Source organism: Carassius auratus, chromosome 36, assembly GCF_003368295.1.
Source record: "Carassius auratus strain Wakin chromosome 36, ASM336829v1, whole genome shotgun sequence".
Classification (NCBI taxonomy): Eukaryota; Metazoa; Chordata; class Actinopteri; order Cypriniformes; family Cyprinidae; genus Carassius; species Carassius auratus.
In genome coordinates, this window is record NC_039278.1 from 16,470,817 (window position 1) to 16,486,903 (window position 16,087).

A 16,087-nucleotide genomic window follows, 5' to 3' on the forward strand; every position below is an offset into this window, starting at 1 on the left:
ACAAAATATGAAATAAAAACATTATTTGATTAAAATATAGTCCATTAATTTAATTGAAATAAAAAATAATAATAATTAGATCTTTTTTTACCTGTCCAAAGAAGAGCTCCAGATGGTTAAAACCTTTTTTTCTTTTTTTTCTGGATGTGCGAATGTTAAAAGAACATTCCATTTTCTGATTTTGCAAACATTATGGAAATGTTACTTTTGAATGTTCTCTGAACCTTCCGAAACAAATAGTAACATTTTAAAAAACTGAAACATTTCAGAAAAAAAAGAATGTCTGTTTTACTGAAAGAACCTTGGCAGAACATTAGCAAAACGTTCCCTGTTAGCTGGGTTTGATTTGATGTGTTATGTACTACGTTCACATGTTTTAATGTTTACACACTGAATGGCAGAATCTGTGGAACAGTGTCCCATCATTTTAAACACCAACCAATGATGATTGCAGCTTTTTAAAGGGTTACACACATCAATATCTCAAATATTAAAGAACTATGTGCCTATATATACATCGCAGGTTCATTTTGAATGGCCTTACTGCATTTCCACTTCTTTCTAAAGCACTCATCATGATCATGGGGGAAATGATCAGATATATATTTTGTTGATTGTATGAGGACTTTCTTGATGTCTAAGCAGTTTCTTTGTTAGGTTATATCATTAGAAGAGTTTTCAGGTGGAGGTTTTGATTGTATATAGACCATGTTGGGTGTATCTGAAATTATACCCATTTCTATAAATATATGTAGATGCAAAAATTACGAAATTTTAATTTTGGCATTAAGCCCTCACAATGGCCACTGTTCCATACAGATTCAGGTTTGTTTTAATGGATATGGTTTGTTCATATAATGGTCTTTTCTGGCTGCTTATATTTTAGCATTTTATACACTACTGGTCAAATGTTTGGAAGAATTGAGATTTTTAAAATGTTTTTGAGAGTCTCTCCTGCTCCGTATTTCATCAAAACACAAACATATGAAGCAGCACAAGTGTTTTCAACATTGATGATAATCAGAAATGTTTCTTGTGCAGTAAATCAGCATATTAGACTGATTTCTGAAGATCATGTGACACTGAAGACTGGAGGAGTGATGCTGGAAACTCAGCTTTTGATCACAGATATAAATTATATTTCAAAATATATTACAACATAAAATTATTATTTTAAATTTTAATAATATTTCACGATATTTGCTCAAATAAATGCAGCTTTGGTGAGCAGAAGAGAATGAATTATTCCAAAAGTTTGACCTGTAGTGTACATTCCTTATTATTCTGAAATATGGGAAAATTGTTTTTATTAAATTAATCAGTGATTTAATTATAAGCTCTATGATGTTATTATAAGGTCAAAATATGGGTTTTAAAAAATATATATTTTATAGTATATAAGTTGGTGGGTATCATTTGTGTTTATTAATTTTACAATATATTAATTTAGCTCGAGTTGGTATCATATATGATCAAATCATCTGTAAATTTTGCAATTTAGTTTGTGTACTTGATTTCCTAATTTATCAAAGATTGGAAAATCTGGCTTTTGAATTTTATAATATATAAAATTCATCTGATTTTATAATGTTCTGGATATCTGGGGTTAATTTGGATGCTTTTCCCGGCAAAATTAAACATGCACTTATACAAGTCTTTGCCTTTTGAAACAATGTTGGCCTACTTTTTCATGCTTATGGTGAAAATCAAGCTATTTTGTTTGTCTGAATCTGAATCCATAACATGGGTCAGATGTCTCTTTTCAAAACCAATTGAATGGTTTTTGAACAAACAAATGGGAAAATGCCAGCATCACAAGGTGAATTATCACACAAAATAATATGCTGAAAAAAAGTGTTATGTTATTTTTATTATTATTATTTAATTCCATTGTGTTCATGGCGTTTTATAGAAAAAAGTGAGAATTATCTCTGTAAAGTATCCTAAGCAAAAGTATGAGTTGGTCAACATCTTTTAGAAGTGCTTCTATTCAGAATGAACTGAAACTGGATGAGAAAGTAATGCCGTCATCATATTTGTGTTTTTGTAAATTAAAGGAAAGCACAAAATGGCAACAAATGTAGGTTACAATTTCTGCAATGATGGGGTCATATAGTGCAAACTATCATAAGCATAAAGCCAGAAACATACCTGATACATTTCAAAACACAACAACACAAAATTGAGTTTGTGTAGCATTTGACTTCTCATATTTGCATAGAGTATAGTTTCAGGCCTAACACTTTGTCTTTAAATCAAATATGCTGTTTTCTTACCTTAATTGGCGTTCCCGTTTAAAAATGAAAAGCATTTTAAAAATTGCTTGTAAATCTCTCATTAAGCTTTAATCTCCAGCGCTGCGTAGATTACTTACAAACCAAGGTTCTTGAGGTGAATTAATTAAATCATAAAATTGTCAAATTAAACAAATTGTGTGGCCTGTATAATTACAGTCACCTGACTGCATTATACATAATTTCTGGAATCTGATTAAGTAATCCAGATTTAATGTAACCCAGTCTTACTGAATCATGGAATCAGGTTTTGTGTTTCTTTTTAGGAACCGACTGGTCATCTGAGTTTATTCACCTCAGTTTTTAAGTAAAAAAGTATTATTTGTGGGTAATTCTGTCAATGTTTGCTCCAAAACAAGTACATTAGCTCAAACCTGTTCTAATTCAAGCAAAACAAGTTAATTAAAAGACTGAATACAATATTTGGTAATAACATAGCATAACGAGAGGAAATTTCTAAGGATTTTTTTTTTTTTTTTGTAAGACGGTAATTTTTGAAGAAGACTACAAGCATAAAACTACAAAATTTAACATAAAAATTTTTGTTATAGTAGATTTTAAGTTGTGACACCATCTCTGTGAGATAAGGTCAGTCAATTTTAGTCCAATTCGAAATCAATACCTAGGATTTTCAGGAAAAAGAAAATCCTCTCTGGGTTAAAATGAGCGGAACACACAAAGAGTTAAGAACGGTTAATGAATTGCATTCACATCAAGATTTGCCTTTATCAGTGAATGTACAGAATATCAGATGCGGTCATTAGTAAAAAAAAAATATTTAGTTCATCAGACAGAAGATGAAACAAGTCAGATGTTTTCATCCTCTTGGGTTTTGACCGTATGAGCTCAGATTTTGATCTGCAAAGCCGGGTTTTGCCCAAATGCCAAGCTGAGTGCAATTACTTTGCACAATTACTTTTGAATTGAATCTGTAATTTCTTATAAAGCAACACCAGTTCATTAGACCCCCATCATCATCATACCAGCATCAGCCGGTTTTACTGAAAGAAGAAAGGGTTTCCGTTTCTGATTTTAACAAGATCTGTGGCCTCAATCCTTCTCTTTTTATTTGATGATAATGACATCAGAAATGATCAGTATAGGTACATGAGAACATTTTTATGTTGTCTTTATTATTGTTTTTGCTGCTAATGAATTTTCCTGGTGTGTGAGCTACTGGTGTATGTTTCAAAATAATGAATGTATTTGGTGCTGGGGTCAAAAAAATAAATAAACTGAATTGATTCATTTGCTTTGTCGACGTCCTTTTTATTTTGTTTGTAATGATTCTGTTTGAGAAAACCATATTTAATTAGTGTTTATTTTTAAAGCCATAAATGTACAGCGTGTGTTAACATGTAATAATCACAGAGAACATAATTATCTGTATTTTTAATTTGTATTTTGTAATTTATGAATTTCATGATTTACATTTTTATTTACTATAAAAAAAATATTAGTTTATTAGATTTTTGTAGGCGAGGCAAGGAAAGTTTCATACACATTTCATGAACATTGGTAATATTTAAATAATATTTAAAAATAATAATAAAAATATTTTAAATCATTAAATAAGCACAGCCAAAAAATTATAAACATTTTATTAAAAATAAATAAGGATAAAGTAATACAAATATTTAATTACTTAATAATAATATCATATTGTCCTATTTATAACATTATTTGAACGTTACAAAAACGTTTTGCACAGCATTCTACTAACTTTATTTTCACTCAAAATATAATGTTATTTGAACATTTATTTTTAATGTAAAATTGTCCAATTTTCGTTTCGTAATTACTATTTTATTAAATGTTTCCTGGAACGTTCATCAAGTATGATCAAGTATCTATCTATCCATCTATCTATCTATGTTTTTTTATTAATATGTATTCATGTTAGTGTCCAGCAGGGGGCAGATGTTTTTTTAATATGTATTCATGTTAGTGTCCAGCAGGGGGCAGATGTTTTTTATTTATATGTATACATGTTAGTGTCCAGCAGGGGGCAGATGTTTTTTATTTATATGTATACATGTTAGTGTCCAGCAGGGGGCAGATGTTTTTTTAATATGTATTCATGTTAGTGTCCAGCAGGGGGCAGATGTTTTTTATTTATATGTATACATGTTAGTGTCCAGCAGGGGGCAGATGTTTTTTTAATATGTATTCATGTTAGTGTCCAGCAGGGGGCAGATGTTTTTTATTTATATGTATACATGTTAGTGTCCAGCAGGGGGCAGATGTTTTTTTAATATGTATTCATGTTAGTGTCCAGCAGAGGGCAGATGTTTGATGGACTGACCTGCACCTGTGTCGCAGGACACTGAAGACTCTTCTGGAGCGTCCAGTCGCTTCTTCATCTTGAGCATTGAGGATGTGATGTCAAAGCCCATGACCAGAAGTACCAGAACACAAGTTATTACCTCGCTCAGGTGTCTGTCGACGAGGCATCCTTGAGGACTGATGACTGGAGAGAGGTAGTTGGACTCCTTTAGCTACTCTGGAAGCTACAGGACAGGTGTACTGAGGCCAGAAGCTCACCCTCCTCTTTAAGACGGGCAGAGAAAACCATCAGGAACTCATGGGCGTCCTGAGAGAAGAAAGAACAACAATAACATCTTTCTCCAGCCTCCAGAAGTTCTTCAGTAATTCTGTTTGATACAGTGTGTCATACTCATCTTACTCCTGCTCACACAACAACTGTGTTCACTGCTGCTCGGCTGCAGACAGACTACTTTAGTTGGACCCCATAAAAACAACATCTTAAAAATTATAATAAAGAATGTTTTATAAAATGTTAAAATTCCTTATAGTATGGACTCGATCTACACCAGCCCTAAATCTACCTTTCATAAAAACCCAACTTTATGTTAAAGTTAACATTCTCAAATGCATATATTAAATATAATACATTCTCATTATGTAAATTTTTTATGTCTATACATTGTGATACAGAAATGTTAAAACATTCTTATGTAGCCTGGGGGGGGGGGGGGGGGGGCTACAATTAATTTTTATAATTTTACACAAAATGTTGACTTGTGCATTAATATTTCTTAAATACATTTTTAACAATTGGTGAAGATAGTGCATTGTTTTAACTGACAGCTGAAAACTTATAGAATTTCCTTAATGGTAAATTGTTTTTATTTCACTATTGCAGATCTAAACTTGTAATTGTGAGTTTATATCTCTCAATTCTGAGTTTTATTATTTTTAATTTACATTTTATTATTTTTTTTTATTTTTTTTTTCAAAAAAATAAAAGCAATTATTTTTTAAAAAACGTATTAAGATAAATGCATTGGTTTTTTTTCGCAATTCAAAAGAAATGTTTTGGAAGATGCGCTGGAATCATACATCATTAAAACACATTTAGTTGCTTGTTTCAGGTTATTGATGAGGCAGGAAAGGCCTTGAGAAACGCTCAAGCACCATTCGGTGGCGCCAGAGCATCAGGTAAACCCAAACCCATCAACAAGTCAAAATCAGTAAATACGCATCTCAAAATATATTCTTTGCTTAAAATAAAATTCACACCTCTTACCTGCTGTAAATGACTGCTTAAAATTAGAAAGAAACAATTATTTTGATTAAAAAAAAATAACTTATTAAACTTATTAACTTATTAAAAAAAATATACTTATTGGTCAATTTTTAATGTTTTTAAATATTTATTTCATTTTACATTTTTAACTAAAGGCAACATTTCAAATTTCCATGTTATTTTTTAAAGTTTAAGTTTTAATTAATATCTGAATTAGATGTTACTTTTGTATTTTCTGATTTCAGTTTAAGTTTATGCTTTTGTCATTTTTATATTAGTTTCAGTTTGGTGTTAGTAATTGTATTAGTTTGACTTGTTTTATTTTAATTATTTGTAAAGGCAACATTCATCATTTTGATTAGTTTTTAATCAATATTCGTTATTTAGATTTATTTCAATTTAAAAAAAAAAATTAACAACAAGTCTGCATAGTTTTTTTTTTTTTTTACTATATCCTGCACTTAATAATAATAATTAAAGATTTATTTTTCCATATTTATAGTTGCAGTTATAAATTAGAATTTTTGTGAGTTTTATTTTTAATATTTTGATTTTATTTGTGTGATTTTGTTTTTTGTGTGTTTGTTTTATTAGTTTTTGTCCTATGTTTGTTCTGTTTATCATTTTATTGATCTATTTTTATTTTAGTTAATTATTTTGGTACATGGGAAATATTGCCAAGCTGAAATAAAACAAGTTTACTTTATTTAATTTGTTAACATTCATTTCAAGGAACGATTTTTAAATAAGTCAGTTTCAGTTAAACAGAAAACGGTGTTTTTGTTTAGTTTTTTCCAGAAAAAAAAGAGGAAGAAAAAAATGAGTTCCAGAATAATTCTGTAAAAATATAGCAAAGATGTAAACATATTTACAGAACAAACTGTTCTTATTGCTCAGGTCTTACTAGGCTGTGGTTCACACACACTTCTCCTCATCTCAGTGTAATCAGAAGAACTGAAGGGATAGCTCACCCAAAAATTACAATACTGTCATCATTTACTCACCTTCACGATGTTCCAGACCTGGATGAGTTTGTTTCTTCCATTGAATTCAAACTAAGATATTGGGAGTAGACATTGACTTCCATAGTTATCTTTTCATAAGTAAAATCTTTTATTATTTAAATGTTGCTGAATAATTGTTCATTAAGACCAGCACACTTTTAAATTTAGTGCATTTGATATCAATTGCAATTCACATTATTTTTGAGGTTTTCATGTCATTCGAGTTATGACCTCATCTAAGAATAAACTATAAACAGAAACATTTGTAAATTAAATCTTTAGGGTTATATATATATATATATATATATATATATATATATATATATATATATATATATATATATATACACTTTTTTTTTTAAGTAGCCTACTCAAGTTTATAGCCTCGTTTAAAAAATAAATAAACCATGTATTATTAGCTTTAAGTATGAGTTATAACGTTAAGAAACCATTAAGAAAACTATTAAATTTAGAGCTTTTAATATTAATTAAAGGTTTAAGGCATTCAAGTTATGACTCATAATTTTTTTTTTTTTAATTAAAAAAATCCATAGACTTGTATAACTTCATAAAAACTTCAACTTTCATAAAAAAGTATTTCAAGTTATGAAAAAAACTTATGATAATAGTTAAACCATAAACAGAAATGTGTGTAACTTTAGTTTATTTTTGAGACTGTCATCAGTATGATGCATTTAACACCTCTAAAGGTTACAGACCTCATTAAAAAGCTCATTTTCAACAGAAACCTACTGAGGAGTCGTAGTCCTCATGTTTACAATATGTAAATGAAGTTCATCTCCACACAGGTGAAGTAAAGCAATAGATGCGTGCTCTCAGACTCAGGTATGGGGTAGACTGGTACATTCTCTGCGTCGTGACAGCTGCTGTCTACATCCACGTTTTATAAAAACAAAGTGTTTGACTTATTTTGAGAAACAGTCTGTTCTCTGTAGATCACCAGGGTCTCCAGAGCACATGTTCTCCGCTGCTCTTTGATGTGATCTGACAGCTGTCTTCCACGCTTACTCTGGCTCGCTGTGTTGTGTCACACTGTCCCTTTAAAACTGGCTTGGCGTTCTGTTGCACCATAAATCTCCCGGTCTCCTCTGTACACCTGGAGAACCCGTGCGTGTAGCTCTGCGCATGCACGCTCGGACAGGTGTTGCTCTTCAGGTAAAACACAGCCATTTCCAGAACATCAGCCTTCTCTAGTTTAGCACAGGGCTGGCTGGCTTTTATCTCGGCTTTCAGGAGAACCTTAAGCTGTTCGATGCATCTGTTAATACGATCTCTGCGCATCTTTTCCACCACTGGTTTCCTCACCTGGAAAAAAAAAGAAAAAAGAATGGATCGTGAAGTAAACAATCTTGCTTTGGAATGGAACTGAGTTCTTAAAAAAGTTCAATACTTACTTTAGTTTTTTCTTGTCCAGTCTGAGTCAGTTTGCAGACAGTGGGAGCCATTCTTGCATTCTGCAGTATGTTTGCTGTCACTTTATCGAGTGTGTGTCTTCTGCTGAAGTTATATCTGTTATATATGTCCTGATCCGTGCTCTTCTGTTTCTCACACTTTCGAGCCAATCAGAACGCGGCTCAAAGTTCAATAGGGAAAGTTTAAATTAGATTGCTGGGAAACAATAGAGGTGCGCACTCAAGCAGCTGGAGCATGTGTGTGTGTGTGTGTGTGTGTGTGTGCATGCACGCTGTAAATGGGAAGCGTGAAATTGCGGGAGTGCACGAGCCTTTGGCAGCATGCATGGCTGTGCTGGCGGGAAACTGGAGGATCAATGCAGTGAATAGAGATTAGAGAACTTTCAGACGCTTCCCGCTCAAAATCTCTTTCAGACGAGATTCTGAACAATTATATGAAAGGCTAACAATGAGTAGATGTTTAGTTCTTAATCAACACACGTCAGTGCATATATATCAGTAGTGTTTTAATGCTTGCTATACGTTTTTTTTTTTTTTTACCACATGCTTTCCCTCCAAAAAAAAGTTGATGAATTGATGATGAATTCAATTGAAATTGAAAAGATAGGAAGTGCAAAATATAAATATTTTTAGATTAATATTAAATTTTTGGTTCTTTTACATATCTTAAGTATATGGAGGTTTGATATATATTTATTTACCACACACTTTCTATTACATGCATGTTCATTTTTGCATATTATTTTAAATTTAGTTTTCTGTTGCCATTTTAAAAATTAGTATATTTTCCAGATGCAGAGCATTTTTACAGATTAACAGTGACCACGTTTTACTATAAGCCATTCATATATAGTTTTAGATTGTTGTATATCAGTGTTTATGTTGTACATATTGGGAGGAATAATTGTATTTGTTAAAATGCCAATTTACATATAAGAATATTAAAGTTGCTGGTAACACTTTAAAACAAGGTTCCATTAGTTAATGTTAATGTATTAACTAACATGAACAAATAATGAACAGTAAATTTATTACAGTATTCATTATATATTTATGCTAATGTTACTAAATGAAAATACAGTTTTCCATTGTTAGTTCATGTTAATTTTGTGCATTAATAATGTTAAACAAGCACAACTTTTGATTGTAATAATGCATTAGTAAATGTTTATTTTAATCATTATCAAAATAATTATTTAACAGGTGTCCACATGTTTAGCCATTCATAGTATTTATTTAATATCATTCTTTTATGTTGCACTGACAATTTACATATTGAGAATATATAAATGTTGGCCTTAAACACTGATATTTACTATTTTTAATTGTATGTGTTGGAATGTCATTTTACATATGAAAATGTAAAATTTTAATGCACGTTTTTTTATTTTCCAGATTTTAAATGATTATTTTACAGCTGACCAAATGTGTAGCCATACTTAGTATTTTTTAGTTTTTTCTTGTTTTATACAATTGTTTCATGCTGTAAGTTGGATATGTGCATATTTCTGTTTATTTTATGTATACATTTGTTCTGTACCCACTTGATATTTGAGATGAAGGAGTATTTTAGGATGGTTAAGTGTGGCTCTTTAGGATGAATCATTCCTCGGTGTACCCCAGCGGGACAGGCTGCCTCATTGAGAGCTCATTACTAATGCGCTGGGGAGAGCGGCACACTTCTATTGGGCCCCATTGAAGAGCTGCTGTGGGAAAGTTGGGACAACACAGGCTCCAGGATTAGACTTTGAAGAGCTCAAAAGGCGCAGCTGGCTCCTGTGCGCGGGAAAGTGTGCTCAGCAAAGCCCAGCGCTGACAGGCGTTTTGTCCAGCTTTTCACATGCAAGGTTCATGTGAGGTTCACTTGGCTCACTTGTGCAGTTGTAAATTGCTTCGGGTTCCTATAATGTTATTTTAAAGCAATTAGTGAGCAAACAGTCTGTTGACTTATTGCACATATGTTTTACACAGATTAAATGCCCATTAAAATAATATTGCAAAATGCCACTTGAATTGGTTTGCTGCACACAAACACACTACACTATTTATATTTATATACACATACATTTATCTAACACACATACTTAGTGTATACTTACATTTTGCTTGTTGTTACACAACTGCTTTTTGTAATATACCTGCCTACAATTGTCAATTTGTATATTGTCATTCCTTACCGACTTATTTGTATTTTTTATTCTTTTATTATGTGTTTTGTGTTCTGTCGCTGTCATTCTGTCACGATTACACATTCCTCGTATGTGTGAAAATACCTTGCAATAAAACTCATTCTGATTCTGAAAATAAAAAAGGGTCTTTATTAGTATCGATGCATCCATGATGAGGCACAAATGGTTCTTTAAAGTGGAAAAAATGTTCTTTAGATTATTAAAAAGTTAGTGTTTTATAAGAACTGATGACTTCAAGCTAAAAAAAAAAAATATATATATATATATATTACTTTATTTTGACATTTTGCATGTTCAGATATTCATAAAAGTTTTGAGAAAATGATCACAAATTTTGGTGGTGGCTGGCAACTTTTAAAAAAAAAATGCTGACAGGGAAGGTGTTAATAGAAAATAAAGTGGAAAAATTACCATCTTTGGTTTCCCAAAGAATCATTCGTGAACAGTTATTCAGCATTTAAAAAAAATAAAAATAATAAATAAAAAGAAATTCCACTACAAAGAACTTTTTGTAAAATGGAACTCTTAAAAATAAAGACTCCAAAAGTCCCAAAGAACCTTTCAGTAAACATTAATCCTTAAAAGTATGTAAAGTGTAAAGAGCATTTTAATAATCTAAAGGACCATTTCCAACTATACAGAACCTTTCGTGTATTGGAAACGTTTCATGGATGTTAAAAGTTCTTCATAGAACCTTCGATGCCAGAATCTTTTTTCAAAATGCAAAATGTAATTCTTCAGTGCAGCAACTGATCAATGAACAAGTGCATCTCTTGTTCTCTGTGTCTATCAGGAGGTGCCTTGGGTTAGTTAACCCCGAGTTCTGTTCCCACACCAATTCCCATCTCCCGCCAAAATTGACTGATAAAGCCACAATACATTCATCCTGCTCTGCAAAAGGGTCTTTGAATGTGGGCGCCCCCTTGTCCAACACTCTTCTCATTCTCACACACACACACACACAGCGAGGGAAGCAGATGCTCAGTGCTGTGTGCCCAGTGTGAAGTGTCCCTCTCTTCATATAAACCTCCCCTCTCCTCTCCGGACAGGAACTCAGGTCTCGATCACATTCCAGCGTCACATGCTCTGGCATTCACAGCTCAGACGCATGAAAAGAAGCAGTTAGAGTGTGAAACTGTGACATTGTCTGATACCTTCTGCCCCGCTGAAACCCCTTGAGTTCGCCAGTGTGTTTGTGGTCATTAAAACTTAAAAAGAGAGGGAAAAACAGGAAAGCAGCCCTTTTATACTGTCAGAAAACAATTGGTGAATTGGTCTCTTCTTCAAAAGCAAGACAGTGTTCAATTATTTATTTTTAATAAATGAAACATAATATTTAACAATGTTTAATGAATACAAATATTTAATAAAAATATGTATTATTTAAAAAAATATATATTTATTAAAACTTTTAAAAACGTATATGTATAAGAAAAATAATTAGAACCTTTTAAGCTGTTTTTTATCAATAAAAATATTCAGCAAATTAAACTGAAAAAACATAATCTTAAATATTTGAATATTAAAACTATTCAAAAATAATAATAATTTATTTTAACTGTTTTAATAAACTGAACAACTTATAATAAATAAAAATCTATAAATAAAATATTTATTATTATTATTAAAATATTTATAAAAATGTCAGTTTAATAACAACTATTAAAACATATAATTTTATATTAAAAAGAATTCATCTGAAACATTTAAAAACAATTATTATTATTTAAATATTGACAGAAATTCTCCCCTCTAAATTGAAAACATCTTGTAGTCTTCCTGCATTTGGAGTTCAGCCTGTTGTGTATGAGAGGCTATCAGTGCATGTCTATCTGCATGTATAAATACACTGTGGCATGCAGAAGCGTGTTTTGCACACATGAGTCCGTGTTTGTTTGTGTTGGTGGGATTGTGTGCAGATCAATCTCTCCTCAGGAGTGAAAGCGTACCTGTGGCTTTGAGGTGCGTGAGGGAGAGCGGGAAGCTTTGTGTGCGCAGGCAGAGCACCAGATGGTCTATTGAGAGCGGGAATAATGAAGCGTGCTGGATCAGCGGCCTGAAGTGTGGGAAGCAGACACAGACCAGAGCTCTCACACATTCCACTCTGGAGAGACCTGCAGCTGGACAGAGAGAGAGAGAGAGAGTCTTATTATATTCCTCTGAATGATGAGAGGCTCTACGGTGGAATGCAGGCTAGTCATTAAACTACCAGTGTCATCTGTCAGTATGGGTCACTGTTTGGAAATGTGAGTCTTAAAGAAGACAGAAAACAACAGAAGAATATAAGAGCAAGTTTCCCTCCAAAAACATCTGGCGTTGGGTGGCCATTGATATCATTGATGATCTGAGTACCAAAATTTTTTTTTTTAAATGTATGTGTGTGTATATATATATATATATATATATATATATATATATATATATATATATATATATATATATATATATATATATATATATATATATATATGGGTTTATAAAATGCAGTAAAAAAAATAAGTGAAATAAAGTTACAAATAAATTTAAATTTTAAGTAAATTCAAATTGTTTCCAAAAATGAAGCATGATTTGTTTTTATTGAATTCAAATTTTATACTATTTTGTCATTGTATTTTATTAATTTAATTATCTTACAGTACTTATATTTGTAATTTTTATTATCTATTAATTTTACTTCACAACAAAATATTGTATTTTTTAAATAAATAGAATTTTCCAAAAGCAAGGGTTCTCAAATTGTATTCCCTGATTTTTATCATTGTATTTTATTAAGGTATCTTTTATCAGTATTTTTACAGAAGGCAAGGATTTTTAAAATTTTATTCAATTCATATTTTTTATTCAATTTAATCATTGTATTTTTATTATTATTATGAAAATGTGCCACTTGGGTTATTTAAATGACGTTACTATGCAATTTTCCAGAATTCTTCCCAATCAAATGGTCAATGTCAGGGCACATGCTCATGCACTGATGGAGACGTGTGCTGGATGGGTGGTGTAGATGTGAGGTGGAGGAGCAGGTGATGTGAGCGAGCGGTGAGAACACACACGCGTCTGATCTGAGCAGCGGGTTCAAAGCCTGACAGAGGAGGGGCTCCATCTATTGACTCAAGAACGTGTGAGCAGGATCCAGCCTGGGGTTCCCACACTATCTGTCCATTTATTACCCAAAACTCTGTCAGGGTGGGAGGGGGGCCGGAACAATAGAAGTGTGCCATCCTTGGGAGCACGGGATAATTGTGCTTAATCGACATTCACAGTGAATGCATTCCAGTCAGAGTGTGTGAAGACTCAAGAAACGCTTTAGAGTTCGTTAGACCCATCAGCTTATATATATAAATTATTAAACTAAATTTTTATTACATAAAAATTATATAATAAAAATATGTATTATAAATATTATTTATAAAAAAGTTGTGTGCGTATGTATATAAATGTGCATGTATGTATAAAATATTACAAAATGTATATTTTATTCTGATAAACACATTCTGTTGGATAAACTTTGAGAAATGTTCCCTTTGAAAAAAAATTATAGTAGATTACAAAAATCACAAACACATTGGATTAAATATGACATTTTAAAGTAGAAAATCCTAAATAATAATAAAATTCTTCCAGACAGAAGTTTTACAGGATATATTTGTCATTTTTATTGTATTTTGTAGTGTATATGTATTATTCCTTTTACTTTACAATAATTAAAAAATAAGCACTAAAAAAGCAAGGATTGTAACCTTTTATTGCATATTTTTATTAAATCTTACAATTGACATTATAATATTGTGTGCATTTGTATGCATATAATATTAAAACACAATTAAACACTTTATATTTAGATAGATATTTTTGCTCGTTTTTCCTATTACATATTATGTGCTCATTATCATTTGCTAAAAATAAATCAATCAATAATAATAATCATTTTTTCTACCAGCCAGCTGTTTTCTAGCATCTGTCTTTGCCTGATAAGGTGTGCTGCGTCTAATCTTTACATCCCTTGGGAAATGATCATATGTCTGCAGAAGCCTTATCAGTGAGTGTGCTGATGTTCCCAGGTAATAAAAGTACAGAAACCTGGCTGTGTGTGTTGTGTTGGGTGTGTGGAAGCCGTGGGAGCCCTGAGGCAAGTTAACCATGAAATAATTGATGCCTCTTCTATTGTGGAGGACGCCTCAGCCACTGGCCTCTGAGTGTGGGAAAGCTAATCCTGACTGGGACTCATGGCTTTGTAATGCTAATGAGCTCCTATAAATAGAGGAGCACGACCCTCATTCCCAACACAACTGACTCGCTCTCCTCAGAGAAACATCTCTCCGTCTGAAAGAATGGCTCCGAGCTACATGACTGACTACTCCAAACTCTCCACCAAACAGAAGCATAAAGTAAGTATTTCTCACATTTGAATCAGTTATTTCTCTTTAGTTCTGCTATGAATTCTAAAAGACAGAACTAACCGAATCTCGTCTTCTCCAACAGTTGAGGAAACCAGTGGTGGAGAAGATGCGCAGGGATCGCATCAACAGCTGCATCGAGCAGCTCAAATCCATGCTGGAGAAGGAGTTCCACCAGCAGGATCCAAACACCAAGCTGGAGAAAGCCGACATCCTGGAGATGACGGTGGTTTTTCTGAAACAGCAGCTGCAGCCCGAGACCTCGGCTCCACAGAAAGCCCACTTTGACGGCTATTCCCAGTGCTGCAGGGAGACCGTGAGCTTCTTATCTGGAAACTACGAGGTGGACGCTGTACGTCAGCATCTGAACCACTGCCAGGAAGCCCAGAGATCATCTAAAGACCTCGCTCACGTGTCTCCAGCTTCCCATCAGATCATCAAGGTGAAGCAGGAAACGAGCGCTCGCAGACCTCTCTGGAGACCCTGGTAGATGAAGAAAGACTTTGACAGAAGAACTAGATGGTGGTTTTACCATCTCTTTTATTGTAGGAGATACACATTTCCATTTCTATGTTGATTTCAAATGCTTCATATTGAAGTTTCAACTGTTTTATTCTTAATAAGATCTGTAAGACGTTTGCCTTGAATCTCTCTAAAGGCTATTGTTTCTAATCCTAATGTTGTTTGGCTTGCAAACAGTGAGTTTGTCTGGTCCTGATGGATGTTCATTTGATACAGCCTTTTGTAAAGGCTACAGAAAAACAATATTTGTTCTTATGATGGCCTTTTGGTGCATTGAAACACTGTGGACACTGTGTGTCTGGTACTGCTTTTAATAAAAGCAAATAATTACTAAAAAAGCATTTGAATTCATTCTTTCATTGATGTCTATATTGTACTTAATAGATAGCAATGATAAAAAGTCACCACATAAACATTCACCAGAGATATTATGCTAAAAACACAGCAAATGTAGGAATGCAAATATTTAGATGCATCAGATGTATATCAGGTCATAGTTGAACACACAAAAATTAATAAATCCTTTAGAAAGATTATTAATCTTACATAATAATTAAGAGTTATCAGTACTTAAAATGTGAAATTTTTCAAATATATTTCATATGCAAACCATTGCATATCGGGGCGTATTATAGTTAACTACAGTAAAAAAAAAAAAAAAAAAAAAAAATACTTGAAATAAACATTAAAAAAAAAAT

The 16,087-nt window shown here is 32.3% G+C and overlaps 2 protein-coding genes across 2 annotated transcripts; one reads left to right on the plus strand and one right to left on the minus strand.

Annotated features, from left to right (window-relative positions):
* Positions 1 to 7,495: 7,495 nt before the first annotated feature.
* LOC113055714 (transcription factor HES-5-like) lies at positions 7,496 to 8,366 on the minus strand. Its single transcript, XM_026222102.1, has 2 exons — positions 8,264 to 8,366; positions 7,496 to 8,174 (listed from the first exon to the last, which is right to left on the minus strand). The coding sequence occupies exons 1-2, from the start codon at positions 8,312 to 8,314 to the stop codon at positions 7,806 to 7,808; spliced, it is 420 nt and encodes a 139-aa protein (XP_026077887.1). The 5' UTR covers positions 8,315 to 8,366; the 3' UTR covers positions 7,496 to 7,805.
* A 6,302-nt stretch (positions 8,367 to 14,668) lies between these two features.
* LOC113055430 (transcription factor HES-5-like) lies at positions 14,669 to 15,730 on the plus strand. The gene is made up of 2 exons (XM_026221741.1): positions 14,669 to 14,858; positions 14,953 to 15,730. Exons 1-2 carry the CDS (start codon positions 14,802 to 14,804, stop codon positions 15,355 to 15,357), a joined length of 462 nt encoding a protein of 153 aa, XP_026077526.1. The 5' UTR covers positions 14,669 to 14,801; the 3' UTR covers positions 15,358 to 15,730.
* Positions 15,731 to 16,087: the final 357 nt, after the last annotated feature.

Coding starts and splice junctions, on each gene's coding strand:
- LOC113055714 (XM_026222102.1), bottom strand. CDS start 8,314: ATGGCTCCCACTGTCTGCAAACTGACTCAGACTGGACAAGAAAAAACT. Junction 8,175..8,263: donor CTGGACAAGAAAAAACTAAA/GTAAGTATTGAA, acceptor TTTTTTTTCCAG/GTGAGGAAACCAGTGGTGGA.
- LOC113055430 (XM_026221741.1), top strand. CDS start 14,802: ATGGCTCCGAGCTACATGACTGACTACTCCAAACTCTCCACCAAACAG. Junction 14,859..14,952: donor CCACCAAACAGAAGCATAAA/GTAAGTATTTCT, acceptor CTTCTCCAACAG/TTGAGGAAACCAGTGGTGGA.